Below are 27,533 nucleotides of genomic sequence, written 5' to 3'. Positions count from 1 at the left end.
TCGTGCAGCGGGCCTCTAGTTAGGTATAAAGGTAGCAGGGATTTTCCTATTTAGACTTCTTTGGGCAAAAAGTATACCTTTAATTCCTTTAACCATACAGTGTATGGTATATTTTCTAGACTGTAATTTAAGACTGTTGCCTTTCTAAACTTCTGAATCACTATCTTTGGTCTCTTACTGACTTTGTAGATGAAGTAAAAGCTATTAGATTCTTGTACAAATTGTACACAGGTCAAATCTTTGTTAGATTCTTTTTAACTCAAAGCAGATCTTGGTGTTACTGTTATCATGCTTGTGTTTTCATATTACTTTCAGCACAGTATTCTAGATTGTAGAAATGATATTAAATTTAATTTTATAATTTTTGGTATTTATTAATTCTTTTTATTTGGAGTCAGTTGCAGATTTGATAAACACTCAATATCTTTTGTTTACATTGAAATTATTGTTTAAAATGTTGAATTTCAAAGGGCTATGGGGACATAGTTCTCCTTCAAATGACCTCTAAATTTACTTCTACCCATTATCGTTACTTTCTGTTGTTAGTCTACCTACCAGTTCTCTTAAGTAGCTCACATTTCGCCATCTTATATACAGAAGTTCATCATAATGTATTTTGCCAGATGCTTTGCTGAGATCAAGATATGCTATGTCTATGCATATCCTCCAGTGGAATACACATTTGTACTTCAGTCTTTGAAAAATAGGCATTTTTAAAAGAAATCCTGGCATGGTTCAATGTTAGAGTCATATTCTTCCACAAATGCAAAAATGGAAATTTCACGAAGATTGGTGGGCTGCATAATTAAGACATCAAAAGAGAAAAGGGACAAGCAGATCACTCAGGACACTTTATGATCAGGGTTATGGTATATACCTGGACTGAAAAGAAAATAGCCTGTGCCATGAGAGCAGAGCTCCTTTACTGAGGAAGTAATCTGAATCAGATGTAGTTTTAGGGATCTGGAAGAGAGTGGACAGGATTTGTTAGCCTTTCTTTTCATCTTACCTCTTTCCTTTAAAATGTATGTGGTGAAATATTAACAATGGGTGCTTCAGAGTGTGTATGGTTGTTTTTTTGCATATAGCACCTTCTTATTCACTTTATTCTGGACAACCTAATACTTTTTTGAATATTAAAAGAATAACTCAATATGAAATTGTCTAGCATATTTATTTATATTTTATTGGTAGGTAAAAGTTTATTTAACCTTTGTTAAATATTTCCCCTTTTTAAATTCCATTGAGCAACCATGGTGGAGGTTGTCAGGAAGTTACTAGTGTGAGTTGTCTTATCTCATTCCTTGGCCTCCACCCGTCTTCATTCTACCTAGACCTGTTTTATTGCTGCTGGAAAGAAGAACAATTTATAATAGGTCACTTGATTAAATAGTATTAATAGAATAATGGCTTTCTCTCTCCCACTACCTATTTCTTCCTAAAAATCATAGTTCAAAAGCAGTCCCTGATTAGTCGTCTTTTTTTCTAGCCCACATTCAAGTTACTCACATGCAGTTATTACTCTTAAAAAATTATACTTACATATATGTAATATTTATGTTGAGCCAATATATTTTTAGGTGTCCTCCTTGAGTATACTCTTCAATGTAAATTATGACCTCCTAGAATATGGAGATGGTTGTGTTTTATGAGTACTTGATTAATGAAAATCACTGTTCAGATAATCTGTTTTAATTCAGCCTAAGACAAGGTTACTTGTTTAAAAAGTAGAGAGCACTTGGGAGGTAGAGGTAAAAGATTTGGGGAATATGAAGAAAGAGGATCTATGGATAAAATTTATGGGCAGTTTTGGAATTTTATTAGTTGCTTATGTGATTGTATTATTTTATGGCAGGTTTTCTTTTAACTTGAGGGTTTCTATAGGATGGATTAGTAGGCCCTCTACTTTTTAAAAATCTCTTGGTTTAATACATTGTAATTTGTTTTTTGTAATTAAATCATTCTATTTCTTGCAGATTGAAGTGGTGCCATGCAGCAAGAAGCAGTGAGATGCAGAGTTCGAGTCAGAAGGCCTGACATGGCACTTTATGTACCTAAAGCTCGAAGGGGTGTAGTACTCCTCAAGACAGGGGATGAGGAAAAAAGCTGTGGTTCACCTAATTCTGTGGTGGAAGAAGAACAAAAAAATTGTCTCTCCCAAAAGGAGATCTTTAGAGAAAAACCTAAGACTCAAAGATTAAGTATTTATTCTGATAAAAAGGAGCACAATCGTAGGGAAGGTAAGAAATCTTCAACAAAATTAAGAAAAGACACATGCCTTCAAGAAAACAGCGAGGTTAGGATTTGTACTAAGAGAGGAGCCACAGAATCCAAAGAAATACTATCCCAAGGACATCAGCAAGGAGTCCTAAATTCTGCGACTGTACCTAGTATACCTTTACAAAGACATTTTAAACCAAAGAAAGCAGAGTGTTTGGAGGTTGAAACCACAGATGTGACAGGACACGAGAGGTTGCCTCTATCTCAGTCTTGTTCAGAAATCTGTGAGGCTCCAGTTTTAAACAAACCATCGCAAAATATGGAATTCTGTGATTTCAGTAGGCTCGAACTAAGTGGGGAAACATGTGAAAACAGAGATTTAGAAAGCAGAATTGAAACAAATGCCAACGTTGTAGAGATACAATATCAGTTTCCTGGAGTTTTAAATCCTGTTTTGAGACTGGAGAGTATGATTGGACCAGTAAAACTAAGCTCTGATTCTGAAATTGTGCAACAAGACATGCAAACATCAGGTGGAATGTTGAAACTCAGCAGTAGAGGCATCACCACTGTTCCTATTCCTGGAAGTCCAGATGGTGTCACTGATCAACCTTGTGTAGACTTTGAAGCTGAGAATGTTGGTGACATAGCCAATAGTATAGATTTCATCTTGGGTCAGCAAGGTATAGATTCCATTCCTGAGACAACGGGTCACATCTCTCATAAAATGACTTCAGTCAACACATTAGAGAGCACAGATGGCATTTTTGATCCAACGATGATTAGAGAGTGTGAGGAGAATGACAACACTGTTGATGAGTTATGCATAACGTATGAGCCTTCTGATACAGCTGCTCTTGCTCATGAAACAGATATAGGTAATGGGTTTAAGAGTGTAGGTGACATTACAAATAAGGCATGTATGATGGACATTACAGATACCATGTCTGATCAAGTAACTGTAGACAGCCCTTGTGTCATTGCAGTTAGAATAGCTGGTGAAGCCTATAGCAATACAAGTAGTTTCTCAGAATATTTAGAAATGAGTACAGATACAACCCCTTTTCATGTAGCTAGAGGTGGGAATGACACTGAAAATTTCAGCAACCTCACTGCTTGCTCAGATATTTATGCTGAGAGTATTTCATGTAGTTTCACAGAGTCAACAGGAAAGTTGACAGAGAGCTCATCAGATTGTGCTTCACCCTTGCCTATAAAGAAGATTGCTAGTGGTAATTGTAACATCTCTTTGGACTCTGAACTCAGTATGTTAAATGGGACAAAAGTACTTTCAGATGGTGCCTTGGACAATGATCTAGATTGTACTAGTGATATAACAGAGGCATTGCATGAACTGAAAACTGAAGAGTTTAAAACAAAAGAGGAAGATGACTCAGAGAACATAGAATTTGGTATATCCTTTCCTGGTATAGAATCAGTTTCTATAGAGACATCTATGGAACCGAAAACGACTGAAACTTCTCACATGGAGGAAAGTACAGCTACTGAGGAGAGCTGGGAGTCCATGTTTAATGATGATGGTGACTGCCTGGATCCACGTCTTCTACAAGAGGTATGTTTACTGGAGGTATGTTTGCTTAATGCTTTGATAATTTGTAGATTCATAGAATTTGGGATTTTGGAGACATTTGTGCACATTCACTGATTTACCTCCAATGTAAGGGTTCCTGCAATACACATAGGATTATAGACTGAGAAAAGACTATCTGGTAGATCTTTAAAAAAAAATGCAGAATTGAGTGATACTTATAATAGCCAAGTCCTGAGTGATTTAGTGAATAGATTAAAGATGAATTTAATGGATACTGGCTATCTATTGAGGAATACAGAGGGAAACTTCTCAAAAGGGGCTCTTCTCTGTTGACAAGATATATTTTACACAGGCCTATTTGAGGGGAGGAGGATAGTTTATTATTGTTTTATTTTTCCAGTAGATGTTCAGATGTTTTTAGACACTGTAGAGTGAAAGAATTAGAGAAAGGAAGAGTAAAATAAAGGAAGGTATGATCGTTTTTTAAGGAATTTATTTTGAGTTAAATTAAAGAATGATTGTCGAGTCTATATAGAAAATATAAGTGATAATGACATGCTGCCTAGTTAGAGTTCATAAATACAAAATGTTAGATTTTTAAAGGCATCTTATAAATTATTTAGTTCAATATTTTCATTTTCTTAATTTAGACAACATTTAAATTAACATAAATACCAACTACTCCCCTTTCATTCCTTATAGTAGTGAGTTCACATAACCTTTACCTGAAATGAAAAAAATTATTTCTCTATAAAATCCCCAATTTCATAAAAGAGAAAATTGAAGCTTAGTGATCATACCTTTAGTAAAGGGAGAATCAGGATTACGGTCTAATTCTATCTTACTCCAATGTTTATATTTTTTTTACCAGACCACTTCCTCACCTATAAAACAGTTGAGTGATTCCAAAGAGCCTTTTAAATACTGATGAGTCTTTTGTTTCTGAGAGTTAAACCAGAAGTACAGAAAAATAATCACACGCATGTGAAAGAGACACATGATACTGAAAAGCTTAGCCCATTGGACAGAATTGACTTTCCAATACCAAGCAATTTCTTCTCACTCTTAGAATGTGTTTGCATGCACACCTACCTGTACCACAGTTAGCACTTCTTATGATCAAATCAGCAAACACTATAATTTAAACATTCCTTAGAAAGAAATATAGAGCAGAAAGTATCTATGAATGGGCATTCATGAACCCCTTGAAATTGCATGAAAATTTTTATAGGTGTAGTTTTGCATAGCTTTCATCAGATTCTCAAAGACAATGGTCCCCATAATATTGTCCCTGGACCAGCAGCATGAGCATCACTTAGAAAATTGTTAGAAATGCAAACTCTTTAGGCCATCAGTGATTCTGATGCACATAAAATGAGAACCACTGCTCAAAGGTAATACAGAAACTTAAATGTACTTCAGAAAATGAGTGTGGTAACTAGAAATTACTGTTAGCCCATAATTAAAAAAACACTGTTCAGAGATGGGTAACGGTTTTTCAGGTCTTAACACTGTTTAGAATAAATGCAAAAGAATGTAGGTAACTACTTAGTATTTTGAGGAGCATAGTACTATAGCCAGAGAGGACACTAGTATGTCGTAAAGCTGGGAATGGCAGGAAAATGGAGTATGTAGTGTTTTAAGCCAAAGACAGCCAGTGCCTGGGTGTCGTGTTTGGGTATCTTCTGAGGTGCTTGGTAGGAAGTGGATCTATGTTGAGGGATGAGGATGGATGAGAACAAAAAAGAAGGAGATGGAGAAATGGATTGAGAATGTTGAAGCAGATCTAACTTTAAACTTTGGTCTCCTGTGCTTTGGGTTTTAGAAGATGTAATAAAAATAATGTTATTAAAAGATGTCACAAATCCAGTAACATTAATAGTCCTTTGGCTACTATTACACTTAATTTATTATTTGTATTACTCCAAACATACTTTATTAAAGATTAAACCAGAATGTTTCCCTACCTTGAAAACTTTCCAACCAAAGATGTTTGGCTCTTTTCCCAGCTGGCCTGTTTCTTTGTTGACAATGGCTAGACATATGGAGGTTTTTCTAATACTTCTAATAGGCGGGAAAGTATGCTATACAGTAGGGTGTGGCAGCCATTGGCATGTGAAGCAGTTTCCTGTGATGTTTGAACCTCTAAAATTGCCTGAGGGGGGTAGAGAGCATAGCTAGGCCATTATTGAGCTCCCAGAATTGCAGTTCTTGATGAGTCTCTGTAGATCACACTCAATCTTCTAAAGCCATGGTATGGGATGCCCAGAGACTTAAGTTGATAATTTATATAGAAAAGGATATTGGCATGACCTCTTTTAACCTTCTGAGTGTTGGTATAAGAACAAAGGAATTATTATTGTCTAAATAAAACTTCCTTAGCTCCTGTGCCTCTCTCTACTGATCGGCAAACTTATTGGTAGGAGGTTTAGTATCTTTTGTTATTAGTTCCAGCTCATGTTAACAGACATATATTTGATTTTTTTTTTTTTTTTTAAGCCTCACCCGGGGAGTGAAGATATTTTTTCTATTAATGTTTAGGGAGAGTGGAAGCGGGGGAGAGAGAGAGGAGAGAGAAAAACATCGATGTTAGACAAATCAATTGGTTGCCTCCTGCACATGCCCCGATGAGGGGTGGGGATTGAACTTGCAACCCAGGTATGTGTTCTTGACCGGGAACTTAACTTGTAGGCTTTATATCTATTGTTCCATGAAATACAGACTAAGAATTGTATATTTTGCTATTATTAGCACTGCTATTTAATCAGTCCCAGAGGCCAAAATGCTTAATAGTTAGCTTAGAAATGGGATATAATTATACAGATTCAATTTTGTGGACTAGGTTACAGCAAAGGACCTTAATCATATTTTCTTGCCAGATCACCCTCTTTTCCTTTCTCTTTCTAATCAGTTCTTAGTATTTATATTTCAGAGGTATTTTTGTAGTCATGCATTTACCTTTCACAATGCATTATTTAGCCCCAGTTTGTAAATGCATGGACATGCAGTGCTTTGTTTTATTTGTTTTTTTGCAAAGTAGCTCTGAAAGTCAATGCCAGAAATCCAAAAATGAAATGAAGGAAACAATTCTAATTACAATAGGACAAAAAATATTTAGAATTAAAATTAACAAAAGACATATAAAACTTGTACTTTGAAAATTGCAAAATGTTGGAAGAAATTAAGTAAGACCTAAATAATGGAAAGACATCACATGTTCATCTCTGATTAATAAAATTAAGATACTTCCCAAATTCATATGGAAATGCAAGGGACCCAGGCTAACCAAAGTGATTTTGAAACAGAAGAACAAAGTAGAAAGACTCAAACTTCCTGATTTCATAGCTATTATAATAAAACTACAGGAATTAAGACAGTGTGGCACCTGGTTTAAGGGTGGACTTGCAAGTGATTTAAGACTCCCCTTGTTTCTGGGGCTCTGAGTTATTAAACTGATATACCAGCCCACTCTAGGCTTTTAAGACTTCGTTAAAAGTTTAGCTAATAGCCGAAACCGGTTTGGCTCAGTGGATAGAGCGTCGGCCTGCGGACTGAGGGGTCCCGGGTTCGATTCCGGTCAAGGGCATGTACCTTGGTTGCGGGCACATCCCCAGTGGGAGGTGTGCAGGAGGCAGCTGATAGATGTTTCTCTCTCATCGATGTTTCTAGCTTTCTATCCCTCTCCTTTCCTCTCTGTAAAAATATCAATAAACTATATAAAAAAAAATTAAAAAAAAAAGTTTATCTAATAATCTTTTTGCTCACTTGTGTGGTGGCTGCTTCTTCCCATGATATGTCAAAGGCAAATCGTGTATATGTTCTGTTTCTCTTTGGAGGGACTTGTCATTCTGTGGACTTTAGTTTTCTTGGTTGTCTTGGATTCTCAACTGTTGAGCGAATTCAAGAAACATTATGATTTTATAGATCAGCTGCTCTTATTGTTATGGTGGGGAAAATACTCTCTTTGTACTTTATGCATCCTAAAAGTGGAAATAGCCCTGGCTGGTTTGGTCAGTGGTTAGAGTGTTGGCCCGAGGACCAAGGGTCATGGGTTCAAATCCCGGTCAAGGGCACCTACTTCAGTTGCAGGTTCATACCTGCCCCAGGCAGGGCGTGTGCAGGAGGCAACCAATCGATATGCCTCTCACATGGTTCTTTCTCTCTCTCTCTCCCTCCGTTTTCCCTTCCCACCCTCCCTCTTTTTCTCACTCCTTCCTCCCTGCCTCCTACTCTCTCTAAAATTCAATGGAAAAAATATCCTCAGGTGAGGATTAAAAAAAAAAAAAGTGGGAATAGCTTGGCCTGTAATAGATTCAGCACTCAGTTAAATTTTGTTTAAAGAAGGTTGAATTCATTGAATATTTAGGTGCCATATAGTATGCTAAGCACTTACTGCATCATTTCATTTAATCCCCACAGCCTTCTATGAGGTATAAATATTACTGTTATTTCCATTTTTTAACATGTAAAACTGAAGCCTAGTGGAGAAACGGAACTAGAGGCACTTCAATAAATAAACATTTTTGTTTGTTTTACTTAAATCACCTTTCCCCTTTCCTCCCTCCTCAGTAAAATTCTTGAATCCATTTTTTACTTCTCCAAGGAAAGGAAGTATAGTCCTGGCATTGACAGCTCTCATTTCCTCATTTGATGGGAAAAGGGGCATGGTATAATAGAGGGAAAGCTTGAAGGGATCTAGTTGGTCTTTTAATTAACAAGAAGACGACACTCTGAAGGCTTTGGGTGGTCAGTATTAGCATCTAGGTTCTATAACAAGTGAATGACAAAATGGCTTTGTTGCCACTTCCCATTTTTCCCTTTCCCTTCTGTTTCTAGTGTAAAATAGTTAATAGCCTTTAGTTTTTTCATAGGATAGTAGAATTTTAAGGTTGTTGGGTTTTTTGTTGTTGTTTTTTTAGAAAAAGAAAATAGCCAAATTTGGTATGTATTTATGTATGGGAACTTCACATATATGAGCGAGTCAGAGACCCCAAATGCATGAGAGGTTCCTAGAATGTTTAAATATTTTTTATTACTATTAATTTCTTTACTAACCTGCTATGTGGCAATTATTTTAGGTAGTTCTCATGCTAGGGACCTTAATTATAATTACTTGTACCACTTAAATTTGCCTTAACAAATTTCTTTGTAAGCTAAGTTCAACAAAAGGTGGACTAACAAAGTGTTTTTATTCCTAAATTTTTGTTTTTGTTCGCTTCCAAAAGAAAAACTATGAGATGAGTCTTATCAGTAAGCTCAAATAATACAAACTTTATTAATTGATCTCCTCAGTTATTTTCTGAAATTCATTTTCCACAATGTGCCATTTGTAACTCACCACATTAATCATTCCACATTTTCTCACACAGTAGTTGATAGATGCAAGTTAGGTTTCATGCATTGCCTGTCTTTGCTAGACATTCAATACCTTTTCAAATATTTCACATGTATAATATAAACTGGGTGATAGAACCCTGGTCATTGTATTTATGAACAGCATTAATACAGAGACAATGTTAAAGGTTAGGTAATAGGAACATGGAGACTAGGAGAAAGATTGTTTGGGGAGAATCCTATATAATAAAACCCTAATATGCAAATTGACCGACAGCAGAACAACCGGTCACTATGATGCGTACTGACCACCAGGGGGCAGATGCTCAATGCAGGAGTACCACAGGTGGAGCACCGCTCAGCCAGAAGCCAGGCTTACGGCTGGTGAGCACAGTGGCAGTGGTAGGAGCCTCTCCCACCACCGTGGCAGTGCTAAGGAGCAGAGAGCGGGCGGGCGGTAAGGAGTGAGGGGTCCCAGACTGTGAGAGGGATCCCCAACTGCCAGCTTAGGCCCCATCCCCATTGGGGGATGGGGCCTAAGCCGGCAGGCGGACATCCCCCGAGGGGTCACGGACTGCAAGAGGGCACAGGCCAGGCTGAGGGACACACACACACACACACACACACACACCAGTGCACGAATTTTGTGCACCGGGCCTCTAGTCCTATCTAATAAAAGAGTAATATGCAAATTGACCATACCTCCGCTGTACCCATAAGTCACGCCCACCAGCCAATCAGGAGTGAATATGCAAATAAACCCAACCAAGATGGCTGTGGCCACAGAGAGAGCAAGAGGGAGGCTTGGGTTTTCCTAGGAATGGAGGAAGCCAAGCTTTCCACCTGCCCTTGCTGGCCCAGGCCTCCACTCAGTGCTACAAAGTTTCAATGATAGAAGATAAATAAATCCCAACAGACATGGTGGCAGCCACAGAGCTGGAGAGAGCAGGAGGCTAGGGTTGCTCCTGGCGATGGAGGAAGCCAAGCTTCTGCAGCCCTGGCCTGCCTTGGCTTCCGCTTAAGGCTACAAAGTTTCAATTATAGAAGATAAATAAATCCCAACAGAAATGGCTGCCGTCACAGAGCGAGCAGAAGGCTTGGCTCCGCTCCAGGCTACGAAGTTTCAAGTGTAGAAGATAAATAAATCCCAGATACCAGGGCCTCTGCTTGGGTCGCCAGGGGGTGTGGCTGGCCTGCAAACCACCACAGGCTCCTCGCCCAGGCCACCCCATGCCCCAAGGGAACCCCCACCCTGATCCGGGACACCCTTCAGGGCAAACCAGCTGGCCCCCACCCATGCACCAGGCCTCTATCCTATCTAATCCTATCTAATAAAAGAATAATACGCAAATTGACCATCACTCCAACGCACAAGATGACTGCCCCCATGTGGACACAAGATGGCCAGCAGGGGAGGGCAGTTGGGAGGGACCAGACCTGCAAGGGAGGGCAGTTGTGGGTGATCAGGCCAGCAGGGGAGGACAGTTGGGAGGGGCCAGGCCTGCAAGGGAGGGAAGTTGGGGGCAATCGGGCCTGCAGGGAAGGGCAGTTGTGGGGGACCCAGGCCTGCAGGGGAGAGCAGTTGGGGGTGACCAGGCCTGCAGGGGAGGGCAGTTAGGGGCAAACAGGCTGGCAGGGGAGCAGTTAGGCATTAATCAGGCTGTCAGGGGAGTGGTTAGGGGGTGGTCAGGCTGGCAGGCAGAAGCGGTTAGGGGCAATCAGGAAGGCAGGCACGTGAGTAGTTGGGAGCCAGCAGTCCTGGATTGTGAGAGGGATCCCAGATTGGAGAGGGTGCAGGCTGGGCTGAGGGACACCCCCCCTACCCCCCGTGGACGAATTTCGTGCACCGAGCCTCTAGTATTATATAATGATCTGGCTTGATGTGACTTACTAATATGCTTCTTCTTTCTTAGTTATCAGGGAATATGAAGAATACAAAAAGCATCCAGGAACCTAGATTTGATTATTATAACAGTGAAGTTCCTGATATTGACCTCAGTGATTGTGAATTCCCACATGTCATTGAAATTTATGACTTCCCTCAAGAATTTCGTACTGAAGACCTCCTACGGGTTTTCTGCAGTTATCAGTAAGTATTGCAAATGGTTGGGGATGTTAGGGAAAGTGGGATGAAGTTTTCTTTAAAATGTCTTCTGAAAAATTATCTCTTATGTTTTCATATTCCCTGTTGTTAACTTTAGCATCAAGTTTACTTATTGTCTTTTCCATGTCCATTAGAAATGTTCTGTATTAAACCACTCTTTTTCTAAATCCTTAGAAATGCCAAATAGTCTTTCTAGACACCATTTTAGCAGTTAGGAAGACCAGTATTAATGATGACTTCTAAGTCTGTCTTCATAGTGTAATTAGTTCATTTTATATTTATTATATATTATTGATATATTGTTGACCCTTGAAAAAGGTAGGGGTTAGGAGTGCAGACCAACCCACACAGTCAAAAATCCACATATAACTTTTGACTCTCCAAAAACTTAACTGTTAAGAGCCTACTGTTGACTGGAAGCCTTACTGATAACATAAGCAGTTGATTAACACATATTTTGCATGTTATAAGTATTATGTACAGTATTTTACAAAGTAAGCTAGAGAAAAGAAATGTTACTAAGAAAATTATAAGACAGAGACAGTACATTTATAATACTGTACTATATCTATTGCTACTCTAGGTTTTAAGAAATTCACACATAAATATTAATAAATTCACATGCAAGTTCAAAGCCATCCATGTTCAAGGGTTAACTATATTTGGATGTATGCCTGGCATTCTTTTTTGTATGTTTACTTGTCCCATCTTTTTCTCCTCTTTCTTGCCTTCTTTTGGATGGATGAGGTATTTTTTTCATTCTATTTTTGGGGGAAATGATGCTCTGTTTCTATTCTTTGGTGGTTACTTTAGAAATTACAAAATGCATGCTTATCAGTGGCTAAAGTTAATATTTTCACACTCATCCCAAACACTGTAAGAGCTTTTAGCTTCATTCCCCAATTCCATTCTTCACTTCATCCCCACCCCATTTTATATGCTACTAGAGGCCCGGTGCATGGATTCTTGCACTGGTGGGGTGCCTCTGCCTGGCCTATGGGGATCGGGCCAAAACCAGCTCTCTGACACCCCCCCGAGGGGTCCTGAGTTTTGAGAGAGCACAGGCCAGGCTGAGGGACCCCACTGGTGCACAAATCCGTGCACTGGGCCTCTAGTATGCATATAAGATCTTCGGTTAATCTCTTCCCATCCTCATCCCTCTCCCCTTCCCTCTGATATTCATCGGACTGTTGCATGTTTCTATGCCTGTGGTTTCAGCTCCTACATTGAGCATATGCACCCTGGTGGTCAGTGTGCATCATAGCTACCGGTTGCTTAGTCTTTTATAAATATAGATTATGATTGAGCATTGTGATTCTTTTTAATTTTTTTCTCTTTTTTCTTATAAACTCTATTTGATGTTACTGTTTTATATATTCAGCATTCAGATTTACCCACTTTCTGTGTTCTTCATTTATATCTTCTTGCATCTCATACCTACCATCTGAAATCTTTTTCTTTATGTACGTGTGGGACAATTATTTAGCATTTACTTTAATGATAGTCTGCTGGTAAGAAAGTCATTTTTTGTTGTTTTTTAATGGTTTTATTTCAACTTCACTCTTGAAAGATGTTTTTGCAGGATATAGAATTATAGATTGGTGGTTACTTTCTCTCAGAAACTTGAAGTTAGTATTTTACTGTTTCCTGGCATTCCTTCTGGAGGGTGAGAAGTCATCTCAACGTCTAGCAACTGTTGCTTCTGAATGTAATTTTTTTTCCTTTGGATGCTGTTAAGGCTTTCTCTTTGTTTTTAGTGTTCTGCATTTTCAATATGAGGCTTTATGTTTCTATTTATTTATTCATTCTGAGATTATTTGGGCTTCTTAAATCAGTGAATTAATGTTTTTCATTGGTTTTGGAGAGTACCCTCACATATTATCTCTTCAAATATTGCCTCTGCCAGTTTCTCTCTCTTCTACCTTCTCTGAGATGCCAATCAAATGTATATTAGACCCCCTCACTTGATTCTCATGTTAACTCTCATATTTTTTATTTTTGTCTGTTTCATTCTGAGTAATTTCTTTAGCTCTAGTTTCCAGTTCACTAATTTTTTCTTCAGCTGTTTAATTTGCTGTTAAATCTGTCCATTGAATTTTTAAATTTCATTTTATGTTTCTAATTTTTCAAAGTTCTCTGTCTTTTTCAAATATGCATAGTCAGTTTTTAGTTTCTTGTTTTCTCTAAGTATTTTCAAAATTTAAAAAATTTCTTCAAGTATATTAAACATAGACTGTATATAGTTTATATCTGGTAACTACTTTACCTGAAGCCCTTTTAGTTCTATTTCATCAAATTTTCACTCATAGTGCCTTGCTTTTTTGCAGATTTAGTTCCAAGAGCTCTCCATTTTCTTTAGAATTTTATTTATGGGAATTTATGCCTCCAATAAAAGAAGAAGATTTCTCCTGAAAGGATTTGTGTTTTTTTCTACCAAGCACCAAGGGCACTAACAGTTCAGGAGCACTGTAAATTAAATTATTGATTTGAGGTTATTCTGACCACTCAGAAATAGTCAAGTGGAGAATGATAAAAAATGATTGTTACATGTTTCAACTAGTTTAACAACACTTATAAGTGTCCATTCTTTTGACAGTCTTTGATGTAGTGCCTAGGCCTTTTTTTTTTTTTTTAAGTTATTTGTCTATTGGTAGAAGACGTTTTGTATATTAGCATATTATTCTAGTTTCACTTCTTATAAGTGGAGTAAGAACTTTAACATACTTTCAGAATCATCTGAGTGCATATTGCTTATAGGGTTAAATGTTTCCTCTGTCTTTTATAGCTGTTTTGCGCAAACAGTTGTCAGTAGTTTCTTGGGATTTTTAATGACTTCACCTTTCTCTGGTCTTCCAATGCATTCAACTAAGTTTTTATAGACAGTTAAGACCCAATATCCAAACCTATTCCATATAAAATGCGTAATAGATTTTAAAAAGCAGTCGAGATTAAATCACTAATTAGAACTACCTTAGATTGTCATTAATAATGACGACTTTTAAAACCAAGGATCAGGTTTGATGTCTAAACTTTGAAGATTAGTTAATTCTAATGAGTTATTACCTTCCCTTTGATTTGTTTCTTTTTAATCTCACCTGTAAGACCGTTTTTCTTATCAAATCTAAAAACATCCTCAAAAGAGAGGCATTTTAAAGGATTATAAATTCTAAAGTCTAAAAGATTCTCCAGAATTCATCTAGATCTTTTTGTATCCTTTTGTAAACTATCTTATGATATATATTTTTACTATTGAATTTTTTCACAGTCTCCAACCCCTGTGGTCGCTTTATGCTACGGTTAAACTTACTCTTACATTTAGGAAATTTTCTAACTAACCATCAAAGCTTCCTTTATTCTATTTTCCTCAAACGAATTTTTTTCTCAAAAGAATTTTTTTTCTTCACTTGTTTTTAAAGAGGGAAAATATTTTAGCAGTTGACTTTTTTTCTTTATAGTAGTTTATAAAAATAGAAAAGGTCATGATCTATAATAATGCCTGTGAGTCAAATACTACAGGCAGCTTTGTGTTTTAATCATTAATCACCATCTTCATTAATAATCTTTTTTTATTAATATTGCTATTAATAATAAAAAATAATGAGTGCCATTCATTTACTAAATACCCCCTGAGTGCTCAACACCGTGTGCTCTTTGCCTTGTCATGAATGATCTTATTTCCATTTTTACAACTCTGTGAGGAAGTACCATGCCCATTTCTACAGATGAGACCTAGCTTCAAGAGCGGTTAAACTCAAGGTGGATAGCAGAACCCGATTCCATTTATATCTGATCCTTAAACACTGTGCTCTTTCCACAGTACTGTACTGAGTCCATGAGCAGTTTTAAGCTCCTAGCTAAAAAAATAGCTGTCATGCCATCATCCTGATAGTCCTTGTGTTAATTATATAGCTGTGCTCCAAAATAAAGGAGTTTTTTAGACTAGGGCAGGCTTTCTGATAACAGTTGTACTTTCTCTCCATTACTTGATTTTTTTTATTTGAATGATTTGTCTCCCTCTCTGTTTGTCTCTCTATCTCTGTCCGAAGCCTACACATGCATTAAATCCAGGTGACCTTCCCTGCCTTCCGCCGCCTCTCATGTTCTTCTAACCCTCCTCTGCTTCCCCTTTCTACCGCTTCTTGTTCTGTGCCCTTAAGAATATCTCTTGTAAAATAGTGTGTTAAATACTTTACCTCCCTAAGGGACTTGTGAGGATTAATTAGTTGATGTCTATAAAATAACTGAAAATGTAAAATACTCCCAGGTAGTTCTTTATAATGGTATTATTGTTTTTAAAATTTAGTGGCTTCTTCTATTCTCCAAGCTGTTTTTGTTTCATTATCCCCATTCCACCAATGTGCTGTTGAGTGTTTCTTTCTCATCCTGAAATGCTTTATGAGACTCTATTTGAAAGATGTTTCATAAAGTAAATTTTATGAAACAAAAATTGTTTTTTTTGTTGCAGGAAGAAAGGATTTGATATTAAATGGGTGGATGACACACATGCCCTAGGAGTATTCTCCAGTCCAATTACAGGTATTTACTGAATGAATTTCATTGTGTTTTTTTTTTTTATTATCTATTTTATTGTCTATTTTTTATTGCCTGTTGTGTACTTGTCCTTACTTCCCTTTTATTTCAGCCACCCAGCATTTTATTCAGCCAGTATAGATAGGTATTTGGCAGATACAGGTTTTTGAGGCATGGCATTTTGGTATCCATGAGCTTCTCTTCTCCCTTTTCACCTTAATCCAATGGTATTTAGAGAAATAGGCACCTTCTTTCAAGGTTATCTGCTGCATAATTGTTCGTTTCAGTAGTACATAAACAGATTATAGGTAGATATTTAAGAAGCCTGTGTGACTAAATCTTGTAATATTTAAGATTTTTCCCCCAGACAAATGAATTTGCAGTAGCCCTTTAACCAGCTATAGACAATATTCAAACCAATGGGCATGGCTCTATTTCAGTAAAACTTTATTTACAAAAGTCAGGTGGTTGGCTGAACTTGATTATAGAGCCATAGTTTATTGATCCCTGATCTAAAATAACCACTGCCAAGTTGTTCCTTACAGACGTTCTAGAGCTTACCATCTCCTTTGCTTGCCATGAAAGAAAAAATAAAAAGCACGTAACATCTAGGGAATACTTTTTAAGAACTACTAGTAGACTTAAATTTTCATTTGCATCGCTCTTTTTCATGTCTTCTGCCTCCTTATATTTATTCCTCTTTGCAGCTCGTGATGCTCTGGGTAGTAAACATACCATGGTGAAGATCCGGCCCTTGTCACAGGCCACAAGAGCAGCCAAGGCCAAAGCTAGAGCTTATGCTGGTGAGCCTAATGTCAGGTGTTTTTTTTTTCTTGTTAATAGTAGTGTTACTGTTTTTTCAGCACTTGTACAGCATCCAGAGTAGTAAAGACATATGACTTTTATTTTTAGTGTTAAAGGAAGTATGTTTTTAAGGAAAGAGTAATATAGAAAAGGCTGTGTAGGAAATGTGGCATCTGAGCAGCCACTTGGAGAGAATGGATGATGCTAACTGCAAGCTATGCAGCAATCATTTTCTGATGACATCCTTATCTAGTTTACCTCTGTGTTTAGTTGTTTGATAGAGTCACTGTAAGAAATTGTGTTAATACAGATAAAGAAGCCAGGGTTGTTTGTGCTTTGCCATGTTAATTTCCTCTGATCATCTATCAGGCTCGTATTAATTACTGCTGATGCAGCCCTTGTTAGTCTATTTTGTATGTTAATTACTGAGTTAAATCACTTGGTGCTAGAGTGCTTTCTCTTCCTTACTCCCTCTCTTTCTCCCATTCAGAGTTCCTCCAGCCAGCAAAGGAGCGTCCTGAGACTTCTGCAGCCCTAGCTAGAAGACTAGTCATCAATGCCCTTGGGGTTCGAAGTAAGCAGAGCAAAACTGAACGGGAAGCAGAGCTCAAGAAACTGCAAGAAGCCCGAGGTGAGTTGAAGCGATGGTGTTCTTCTCTAGTCCCTTTAGAGCTCACTATAATGCATGCGTTAAAAAAAAAAAAAAGCAGCAGCAGCAGCTCATTTTTTTGGTCATTTTCTTTTCCTAGAAGCCTCCCAAGTATATTGAAATTGTCTGCCTATTCCACACACCAAGGCATCTTAATCCATTTACTTACTGTTGTTTTCTAAGATAGGTTCGGTCTTCTCAGCTCATCCATGGCTTTTCCTATAGTTCTTGCTCCAAAGGCTGAGAAAAAATTTTTGTGTGAAAACATATGGTCTTCTAGGTAGAAAACATTATTTGCTGTGGTTTCACTGGACCATGATTGTCATGCTATTATCAAATGGTTGAGTTCTTAGGTAGAAGACAAATTAAGGAAAAGCCAGCCACTGGCATTGATGATGATAACTGTAGGAGTTATTTATTTATTTTTTTGTAAGACAGTCCTGAGTGGCTCCATTAGGGTACATCTAGATTAACCTAGCTTCTGATTATTTTTCAGTACCTAAGAGTTCTCAGAAAATATTTCAACTGATTCACAAGCAGTATTTTTCTTTCCCTATAAATTTTAAGTTGAGGTTAAAATCTCTCTTCCCATTGTAGGCTGTTGACTTGTCTGTAAAGGTTTGGGATTCTGGCTTTGTACTTAAGTACTTTTTATCAACCTTCAGGCTTTAGACATTCTTATTGCCTTAGCCCATGATCTGTGGAATCTGTGAAGGCAATTTATTCTGAAAATTCCACTTACTGAAAAGTAACTTCATTTTTTCATTAAACAAATTGAAGTTTCAAATTCTTTGTTTATTGCCAGTCTAACAAGGCCATTAATACTTCCTGTCCACTCTGCTTTGGTGATAGCAGGGAGCTTACAGACTCTCGGCTGCACTGGCCAGATAACCAGTGACAGAGTGTGTCATGGCAGGTGCTAGAGTTTCAGAGTAGAACCCAACTAATTTTTGAAACTAGTGATTATAATGAGGCAGCTTTGATTTTTCCAATGCATGGTTTACTCAAAGGCCTCATAGAAGATAGAAATAGGGTAGGATTCATCTGCTTTTTATAGATGGCAATAACATAATTAGGTTAAAGGAGAATGTGCCATGTCCTTAACCCTTTATTAATTGGTTATCTTTGAAGAAAGTGATTTCTCTATGATAAGCACAATTATCAGAAGATCAATAGAGAGTAATAACAGTAGTATCTATAGAAAGAGATATGACTTACTTTTTTAGTATATCATGCTTTTCTGTGTATCTCTACAGATTACTGCAGCAGCAGTTATGCATGGATGCCATCTGAGTATTCCCTCTACTCTGTAGGCACATCAGCATGCAGCTCCACTTGAAGTATTTGTTTTAAGTACCCAGCTATACAAAGGACAGTTCAGTGATGTAATTAAAAATGAGACTGTTGGTTAAGTGGGTACCCTGTTACTTTTTAAATGAAGGTCTTGAGTTGTGAATAGAGATCCACTGTGATAAGTTCCTATTATCTGTTGGTGCTGAGGCTGTACAAATTATAGAGGACTCTTCCTTTATTATGGTTCAGAGTTTTCCCATTCTTCATATCTGAGAAAATACATATGGAAAATTCCTGATTTACCTCTTTCTGGCTTCTTTATGTACCCGGTATTGAGCAGATTCTCTGTTACCTGTCTACATGTACCCCAAGGCTTCTCACTTAGCAAATTTTTTTCTGTGGAAATTAAAAGTACTGGTTAGGTGTTAAGAACAGATATTTTTGTTCCAGACCTTCTTCCACTAGAGGAGGAGGAATCAATATAGCATGGGTGGATAACATAGACTCTGGCATCAGATTACCTGGGTCTACATCTTAGCTCTCTATTTATTGGCTGTGTGATTTTGGGCAAATTAGTTACTCTCTGTTTCCTCATCCATAAAATGGAAATCAAGTGAGATAAAACCTAAAAGATATTAGTCATCTTCAAAAACCATAGGAATACTCTCCTTTCTATTTCTATAGGCCTATAACTAGTATGTGACAAATGTTAGCTGCTCCTGTTTTTATTAATACTAGTAAATATTATATGGTGAGTCCAGTGCAGATTCCAGGGCATATTTTATTTTAAATTTTATATAATACTCTACCAATTACATTTGCCATTTACTGAACACCTGCCCTGTGCAGAGAGCGTTATGATCCATATTTAGGAGAATTAGACTAACAATCTAGTGAAGATACCTGCTTTGGGTAAGGAAGAAAATATGAACCTGGTATTTTCAGCAATTGTTTCTCCTCTCACTTTAGTTTTGAAGTTTTTAAAATTAAAAGCCATGGCAAGATTTTAGTTGATTAAAAGGATTGGAAGGAAACTCCAGGTAATGTAACATTAAAATAACTCTGTGATGGATGGCTTTATATCCAGTTTAGAGATGGCCCAGAGAAGTAACTAGCAGCCTAAGGTCTCCCAGCTGGTAAATTGAGAGGAGACATTTTAGCCTAGTCCTCTCTAATTAAAATATATGTTCTTTCTATAATACTTGTAATCCCTCTTGAAGGATTTTGGGGCAATTAAAAATTTTTTTCCCAGAAAAAAATATACTTAGAAAATTTTAAGGTCTTCAGAAAATAAAATATGACAGGCTTCTTTTTAGTTATCTGTTGCAGTGGTTAGCAAGCAGTTTTCATTGTCAGAAAATTTTTCCTTTGATCTACCTTAAATCTGTATGATAGTTTAATACAGATTCCTCTTTCTTTCTTAATAGAAACAGAGAATGTCTGGATACCATTCTATTCTAACAAACTTTAACTAGAATGATCAAGGGCAGATCATTTAGGAATGTGGTATAATAGAGTTTTTGCCATTAACTAGTTGTGTGGCCGTGGGCATGTCGGTGTACCCCAGTTTCCACCAAAGCGACTTACCTGACCATGAAGAATTTTTTAGTACAACATAAGTTAACATGTGTAAAATTGTTCAGAAAAGTGCTTTACAAATTCAGGATACTGTTATTTATGTGATTCCTGGGAAATTATTGTTCATTATAATAATACTAGAGGCCCAGTGCACAAAATTTGTGCACTGGTAGGGTCCTTGGCGGCTGCTGGCCGGGAAATCCCTCCCTTCCCCTGGTAGCCTGCTGCCGCCGCTGGCCAGGGCCTCCCTTCCTTCCCCCAGCCGCCTGCTGCCACTGCCAACCAGGGCCTCCCTCCCTTCCCCCGGCTGGCCATGCCCCCTGGTCGAACTCCCAGACGACCCCCGGGTCGAGGGGACAATTTGCATACTACGCTTTTATTATGTAGGACTAGAGGCCTGGTGCATGAATTCGTGCCTGGGGGGGGGGCACCGTTGGCCGGCTGGGGGAAAGGGACTGCGGGAGGTTGGCCAGCTGGGGGAGGGATCGCAGGAGGTTAGCTTTGGCCCCAAAGAGGGAGCCGGCCCTCGGCCCCCCAGGAAAGGGGCTGCGTCTGCTGCCCCCCACCCCCAGTTCCCTGCCCCAGCCCGGGGCCCAAAGGCCCCAGCGGGGTCGGGAGAGGAGGCGATGGTTGCCGGGTTGGGCTCAGAAGAAATGGATGCCAGCCACCATCGGTGCCCCACCACCATGCAGTTTCCCGCCTCCCCTCCTCCTCCTTCCCTCTCTGCCGCGGTGGCAGCGGGTGGGCGGCCCCCAGGGAAGGGAGAGACCCTTGTGTTGAGGGCTGACTTTCAATAGATCACAGCAAGGAAGCTGCTGTGCTATGTACAAAATCCCAACCCAGAAGCAGGTCTCTACGCCGGCCGGGGTGAGGGGCGGCGCGAGTTTGGCTGTGATAGTGCACTGATTACCAGAGGGCATCTCCTGTGTTGAATGTCGCGCCCTTGGTGGTCAGTGCGTGTCATAGCGACTGGTCAACCAGTTGTTCCGGTTGTTCAGTCATAACGGTTGCTTAGGCTTTTATATATATATATATATATATAGAATAGGTTTCTGCCTATTTATTTTATTGGGAAATGAAAGTTTTCTGGGCCAGTTATGTGAGTGCTTTAGGTTAATCATTTCATACTAATTCTTCTATTCTTGCTTAGTTCCTTGCCCTTAAGGCTGCTGTTGCTCTTTCTCTCTACTTAGTTTACTTTCTTTAAAGGTTGTAGGTAAAGTTAATAAGAGCTTTTCTCATGCAGTCTGTCAGCTATTATCTGCTTTCCTTTCCATTTAATAGAGGGACAGCATGTTTCTTTATCTTTCTGTTAATATATTTTCACATTTCCCCCCTTTTTTTTGTAGATATTTTTAGATATCAGAATAGTGGAAAATATGCTGGTTTGAGAATTATATATGGACCTGGGTTCCAGCATCAGTTTTTCACTGATTATGCAACCATAGGCAAATCACTTAAACCCCGCTCCAACCTTTCATTTACTTTTTAAAATGAAGAAAATATTTTGTCTCATTCTAACCTATCTTTCTCTATTCTAATCATGTTCTATACTTCTAAATGTATGTCTCACATTTTCATTATTTCTTTGTGCTTCTCAATTTGTCTCCCTAATCTTACTGGTTATCTCATATGGTTTACAACTAGACTTTCTTCTTATATACATATTTGTTAATTGAGATCTACAGTCTTTTATCAGAAAGCATTAGGGCAGGAAATGTTTCAGAATTTTGTAATATTCTAATTTTAGAAAGATATTATGGTTATCTTAATCTTTGTTTCATAACACCAAAATCAGACACATTAACACTGATATTTCTGCTTCATAGTGCATGACTAGTCACTCTAAATGGCACATGTAAAGGCTATAAACAGTCCTATATCCTTCAGGTTAGATTTATCAGCAAATGAGTTTTGGCCCAGAATTAAAAAACAAAACTTTGTTTTCAGAACTGCTTTGATTTTAGAATTGTGGATTCTGAGCCACTCTTCCCATATTGCCTTTCTGATTTAAGTTCCTGAGCTTATTGAAAACTTTGAGTTCTAGTAATTCACTATTCTGGGTTCTTTTTCTTAGAATCCAGAACTAGTGTTTGATTGTTTTCATATAAAGTTGCCTTTGCCTTTAGATACACTCCTAGCTTTCCTGTTTGTGAGAATCAGAACAGTGCCTTCCTAAGAAATGTGCTGTTTCCTAGAGAATCCCAACCCAATTCATAAAGCCAAGTCACAGGGCACTGAATTAACTAGCCTTCCATTTGGAATTTGCTGACCCCCATATTTTTTGCCTCTTGTAACTTTGCTGCTATATTCTGATCATGCCACAAGATGGTGCCCAAATAGCAGCGAATTTCTCTTTCTCACATGTACAAGTGCCTGTCAACTTCCTGACAAAGTTCTTTGCCCTTAAAGTACAGTCAAATATTAGTACAGGAATTTTATAAGAGGTTTTGCTGATTTGGAAAAGATATGAATAGCAAGTGTTAACTCTAAACTCACCTTGTTTTCCATAATCCCCCTGGTTTATGACTTGCAAAATCTTTATAGACATTATCTGAAATAATAGCCCTTGGGAGGAAGAATTTAGACTTGTCATCTACATTTTATGGTATCAGGATAAATGGCAAACCATGAAATTAGAACTGGTATTATGTCACCTAATGAAGTACTTGGGCCACTTCATTCATGTGTGGTCTGTATTTTACCCATTTTGGTGAAATTGTTAAATAGAAACTAGGGTTTTATGTTAAAAATTAAAGATATGTGCATTTTTTGTTTTTAGAAATAGTCCTTAGTTTTCCTCCATTATGTGTGGCCATTTTTCCATTTTGGAATTGTATATTCCAGAAGATTTCTGGTTCCTGAAAGTGCTCTGAAAATACTGAAATTCAGTTTGCCTCTGAAATATTTTTTCTGTAAGATTGTAATAAGATGTAACTAAAGCCCAGGGACTATCACCTCCATTTGAACAAGAAGTTGGAAGAAGAATGTTGAAATACTAGAGGCCTGGTGCACAAAATTCATGCATGGGGGGGTGTCCCTCACCCTCAGCCTGGCCTGTACCCTCTCCAATCTGGGACCCCTTGTGGGATGTCTGACTGTCTGCGGGATTGTGCCTAAACCTGCAGTCGGACATCCCTCTCACTATCTGGGACTGCTGGCTCCTAACTGCTTGCCTGCCTGATTGCCCCTAACCGCTTCTGCCTGCCAGCCTGATCATCCCCTAACCGCTCCCCTGCTGGCCCGATTGCCCCCAACTGCCCTCTTCTGCTGGCCTGTTTGCCCCCCAAATGCCCTCCCCTGCTGGCCTGATTGCCCACAACTGCCCTCACCTGCCAGCCATCTTGTGGTGGCCATCTTGTGGTGGCCATCTTGTGACGACGCATGATGCCACCTAGGCTTTTATTATATAGGATATTGTTGATCACTGTTGAAATATATGGGAAGATCAGTAAACTGGGAATAATGGGCAATTATATGGAAGCCCTAACACAGTTGAGAAATAGAATTAAAATAAATATATTATCAGCAAGACTAGAATCTGGGTCCTACTAGATTTCTGACTTATTCCATATACTTTTTATTTCTTATTAGCTCCAGATCTTTCTCTTTCTATTAAATAGTAATAGTAACATTTCCATTTAACCAAGTACTTGGAAAGTTAAAGATATTAACTCTTGGTATCCAATTAGAGAAGACCAGGAAATCCAGCTCTCTCTTGATTAGTTTACCTTGTAATTGGGATTAAGGGAAAGTCGCTGGTTATATGACGTACACTGCCACTTTTAACACTGCCCTAATTTACAGAAAGAAAACGGTTGGAAGCCAAGCAACGAGAAGACATCTGGGAAGGCAGAGACCAATCTGCAGTTTGACCATCACTCAATGGAAAGGATAATTCCATGAATTCAGAAAATATTTCCATAGTCTTCAGATAAGAAGATCCTTCCAGAGCTCTGTGTTGTGTACATGCAAATGTGCATGTTAATGAAAGAAAGGGATAAACTGGTCAAGACAAGGACTGACTGGTGTAGAAAGAAGATAGACTTCTGTCTGTCTTCATTCCTAAATGCAGTTCTTTGGAATCACCTTATTGTGTTGGGCATAGAAGGGAGCCATCAGCTAGTGAGAAACTTGGAAAGAATGACTTCCAGGAGTCCTCTGGACAGGGAAAGTCATGGGAGCATGGGTCACACTTCCAGGATGTTTTAAGCAGATACGAAACAGAGGATTTAAACCTGTGATGATGGGAGATTTAGGCCCTGCAAAACCAGGGTGTTCTTTAGTACCTCACAAAGCTGAGAACAGCAATATTGAAGCAGTATCTGGTATACTTGGGATTCACAGACTCTACACTGCCAGTTCCAGAACTCCCAAATGGGTGAACTGCAGCAGATGAGGGTATTTGGACTCCAGAGTTGTACGGAGAAGCTGAGTGCCTGGGGCTTCTCCAGCTGCACAGCAGCCAGGGACATGCCAGCTTCATTTCTCATAGGAAGCCAGTCTTGGGAGCTGTATGCTAGTTCCAGCTTGAGTAGTCTATCATGTTGTAAGAGGGAGACATTAAAGTCCATTTTATGACCTAGATCACTCTGGTATTTGTCATTCCCATAAAGAAATTGGTAAGCAGCTCTCCTCATCTTTATCCCTTATAATGCTGTGTGTGGGTTCAGTGGATCTCTTGATTTTATTGTACCCATGAGCAGAGAGGTGATCATCTCTCTGCCCCAGAGTAGACTACAAACGTGCCTCTCCTGAGATTGGTATGTGGCAGTTCCTCTTCCCTTCTTATCCTCTTTGTGCACCCAGACTCCAGCCTCTTGCTTTTTCACATTTCTATCAAATCTGACATCCTGCAGAAAATATCTGGCATGCAGCATGTTCTTGGTATGATCTTCTCAGCCTGTGCCAGAGGCACTTGGCAAGCAGTACCAGACCGTCCATTACAATGAAAAGGAGCCAGAATAAAACAAACACCTCTAGGCAGTGAGAGATTTCCTCCTAAAGGATGTGGACAGGTCAGAGCTGTCACCTCAGGCTTTACCCATTTCATATCTGCATTCCCAGTGTTTTTAGAAAGTACTTCTGCACTGAAGAAATGATAGTGCTAGACCTTAAGATGCTGAGGAAGCAAGAAATAGTGTTTCATTGTGCTTTTAACTAAGGCATTAGCCTCATTTTTATATGATTTAGTGCCTGTGACAATGATGGATTATTAGCATTGCCTAGAACATGGTGGAGTCGGGCTTTTTTCAAACAGTTCCTCAAATGACACTGGCCTTGGGTCTTAGTCCTGACACAACTACCCCTGCTTCTATTCTGGTCTTGGAGCCCTCTCACAATTTCTCGGCATTGTTTTTTTCAGTCTTGGTCCATTTTGAAAGTGTCCCTTGTTCATGTGCAATGCCTCCAGTTCCAGTTTGGAGGATTAAATCTTTTTCTTGACCCTCTGACCCAGTGCTTAGACCAGTGCCCCTCTCTTTGGCTTGCAGCTGCCCAACTTGTGCTCTGTTACCACAGAACAGATTTCTCTAAGGTAGGCATGTGTAATGGGAAAACGTGGTTGCATTTGAAAGGAAATGCAAGGAATTATAGCCAGGCTTCCTACCGAATGGTATACCTCAGGTATAGTTTTGCTGTGTGTTGATTCTTTAGGGCAGAGAGTGACCTTGGGCAGTAAAAAGATGATTGCCACTATCACTTGTCTTTGAGGGGACCTCCCCTTTCTTAAAGCATTTTAGCTTTAAAGGGCATTATTGAAAGTAACATTGCCCCATGTTTATTGCCCAGTTTTCTTGTAGTCCTCATAATTGCTAGAAGTTACTTTTGTTTTCTCTCTAATGCTTTATACTAGGTGGCTAGCAGCTTGTGCATGTTTTCTTCCTTCCTTCCTTCCTTCCTTCCTTCCTTCCTTCCTTCCTTCCTTCCTTCCTTCCTTCCTTTCTTCCTTCCTTCCTCCCTCCCTCCCTCTCTCCCTCTCTCCCTCTCTCCCTCTCTCCCTCCCTCCCTCCCTCCTCCCTTCCTCCCTCCCTCTCTCCCTCTCTCCCTCTCTCCCTCCCTCCCTTCCTCCCTCCCTTCCCTTCCTCCCTCCCTCCTTCCCTCCCTCCTTCCCTCCCTCCTTCCCTCCCCTCCCCTCCCCTCCCTTCTCTTCTTTTCTCTTTTCTTTTTTTTTCTTTCTTTCTTTTCTCCCAGCTAACCATCATCTGCCTCTAACTTTCAGATTTATCCTTATAACCAGACCCAGAGAAATGATTTTTTTAAGCCAATATTAAAAACTATGGAGTGCTGCTGCTTCTACCATTAGTAGAGAATGTGTTTTTCATTATCTTTTTCTAGTAGTTGGGATTGATGTATACTGGCTAGAGGTAAGAGGTCCTGCCATGGCCCGGCATGGACTACATTGAGCTTGTCCAGATGGGAATAAAATCTTTGACCATATCTAAACCATGCCTTCACAAACTGAGCTGACAAGCACCCTGTAGCTGCCACTGGCTCCTTGTTAGATGTTTGAGAAGACATAATGCACTCTGCTATGCATATATGTTGCTTCATGTATGTTGAATGTCTGCACCCAGGATTACTTGGAATTTATAATAAAAAAGTACATTCCCCTTGAGTTTGTATATGCTCTGCATAGAGCAGAAGTCTTTGTAGAATAGAAATAATGTAGGCTTCTGAAGAGTAAGCTGAAGTTCCTAACACTTTAGTTTCTCAGAGACTAAAGTATGCCGAGATGAAAGTCTTCTGACATTTTGGTTCTGTCTGGAATGTGGTGGTTGGTATTCTGTTAACATTCCTCATCTAGTTATAAGTCATGCCAGCCACCAGTCTTCCCATGCCCTTCCCTTTCAACTCAGGTGTAACAGGACAACCCTTGTATAGCTTTTTCCAAGAATTAAAACTGGCTGCACCTATCAGACATGTGATGTGGGCAGCAAGACTGAGACCAGAGTCGGTGGCTGACTGCCTGGCCTGCTTTTCTGGCTCTCTTGGAAACTGGATCCAACAAGAACCTGTGGGTAACCTCCCTGCCTGAATCTAGCCATCAGTCACCACATGCTCCCCCACTAGCTGCACATTCTTTCACAGACCATTAGCTGCATGTGCGAGTATAATGTTGTTACTGTTTGGGAGATGTTTGCTGGCTCCAACAGGAAATCAGTCCTTCCCTTGTTTACCTAAACTGCTGTGCCAAAATATAATGCTCCCTCTGCCTAATGGAGGAGATGAGGGAGTTGAAAAGAGAAGGTAGAGGAGAAGGAAGAAAGCATGTCTTTGTATTCATAGAGTGTACCCAGAGCATGTCTCTTTTTACTCTCTAAGGAGGGGGTGGCACTCATGATATGGGGAGGGGGGGGCGAGAGTGGGACACACTATTGTAAATCTGCCCCATCTGCTATCATTCATTTAGACTTTGCAGCCTCATTTATAAAAGTTTACAATCCTTGGACTTGACCTTCTTGCCACCT

The 27,533-nt window shown here is 39.1% G+C and overlaps 1 protein-coding gene across 9 annotated transcripts in view; it reads left to right on the top strand.

The window, feature by feature from the left end:
* R3HCC1L (R3H domain and coiled-coil containing 1 like) overlaps positions 1–24,061 on the top strand; it is a 68,703-nt gene extending 44,642 nt beyond the window's left edge. For 7 of the 9 annotated variants that reach the window (XM_080688088.1, XM_080688094.1, XM_080688093.1 and 4 more), the window contains 6 exons: positions 1,977–3,793; positions 11,020–11,195; positions 15,676–15,746; positions 16,448–16,543; positions 17,035–17,175; positions 23,872–24,061. In XM_080688088.1, coding sequence (XP_080544214.1) covers positions 1,991–3,793; positions 11,020–11,195; positions 15,676–15,746; positions 16,448–16,543; positions 17,035–17,175; positions 23,872–23,939 — 2,355 coding nt within the window. In that variant the 5' untranslated portion in view covers positions 1,977–1,990 and the 3' untranslated portion in view covers positions 23,940–24,061. Of the gene's footprint in view, positions 1–1,976; positions 3,794–11,019; positions 11,196–11,957; positions 12,919–15,675; positions 15,747–16,447; positions 16,544–17,034; positions 17,176–23,871 lie in introns of those variants that run through there. The other 2 variants (XM_080688095.1, XR_013961650.1) reach the window with 2 other exon arrangements.
* The last annotated feature ends 3,472 nt before the right edge of the window (positions 24,062–27,533 follow it).

The sequence above is a fragment of the Plecotus auritus genome (genome assembly GCF_963455305.1).
Source record: "Plecotus auritus genome assembly, chromosome: 9".
Classification (NCBI taxonomy): domain Eukaryota; kingdom Metazoa; phylum Chordata; class Mammalia; order Chiroptera; family Vespertilionidae; genus Plecotus; species Plecotus auritus.
Note: the sequence above shows the minus strand (reverse complement) of the source record. Positions and strands in the feature narration are given on the sequence as shown.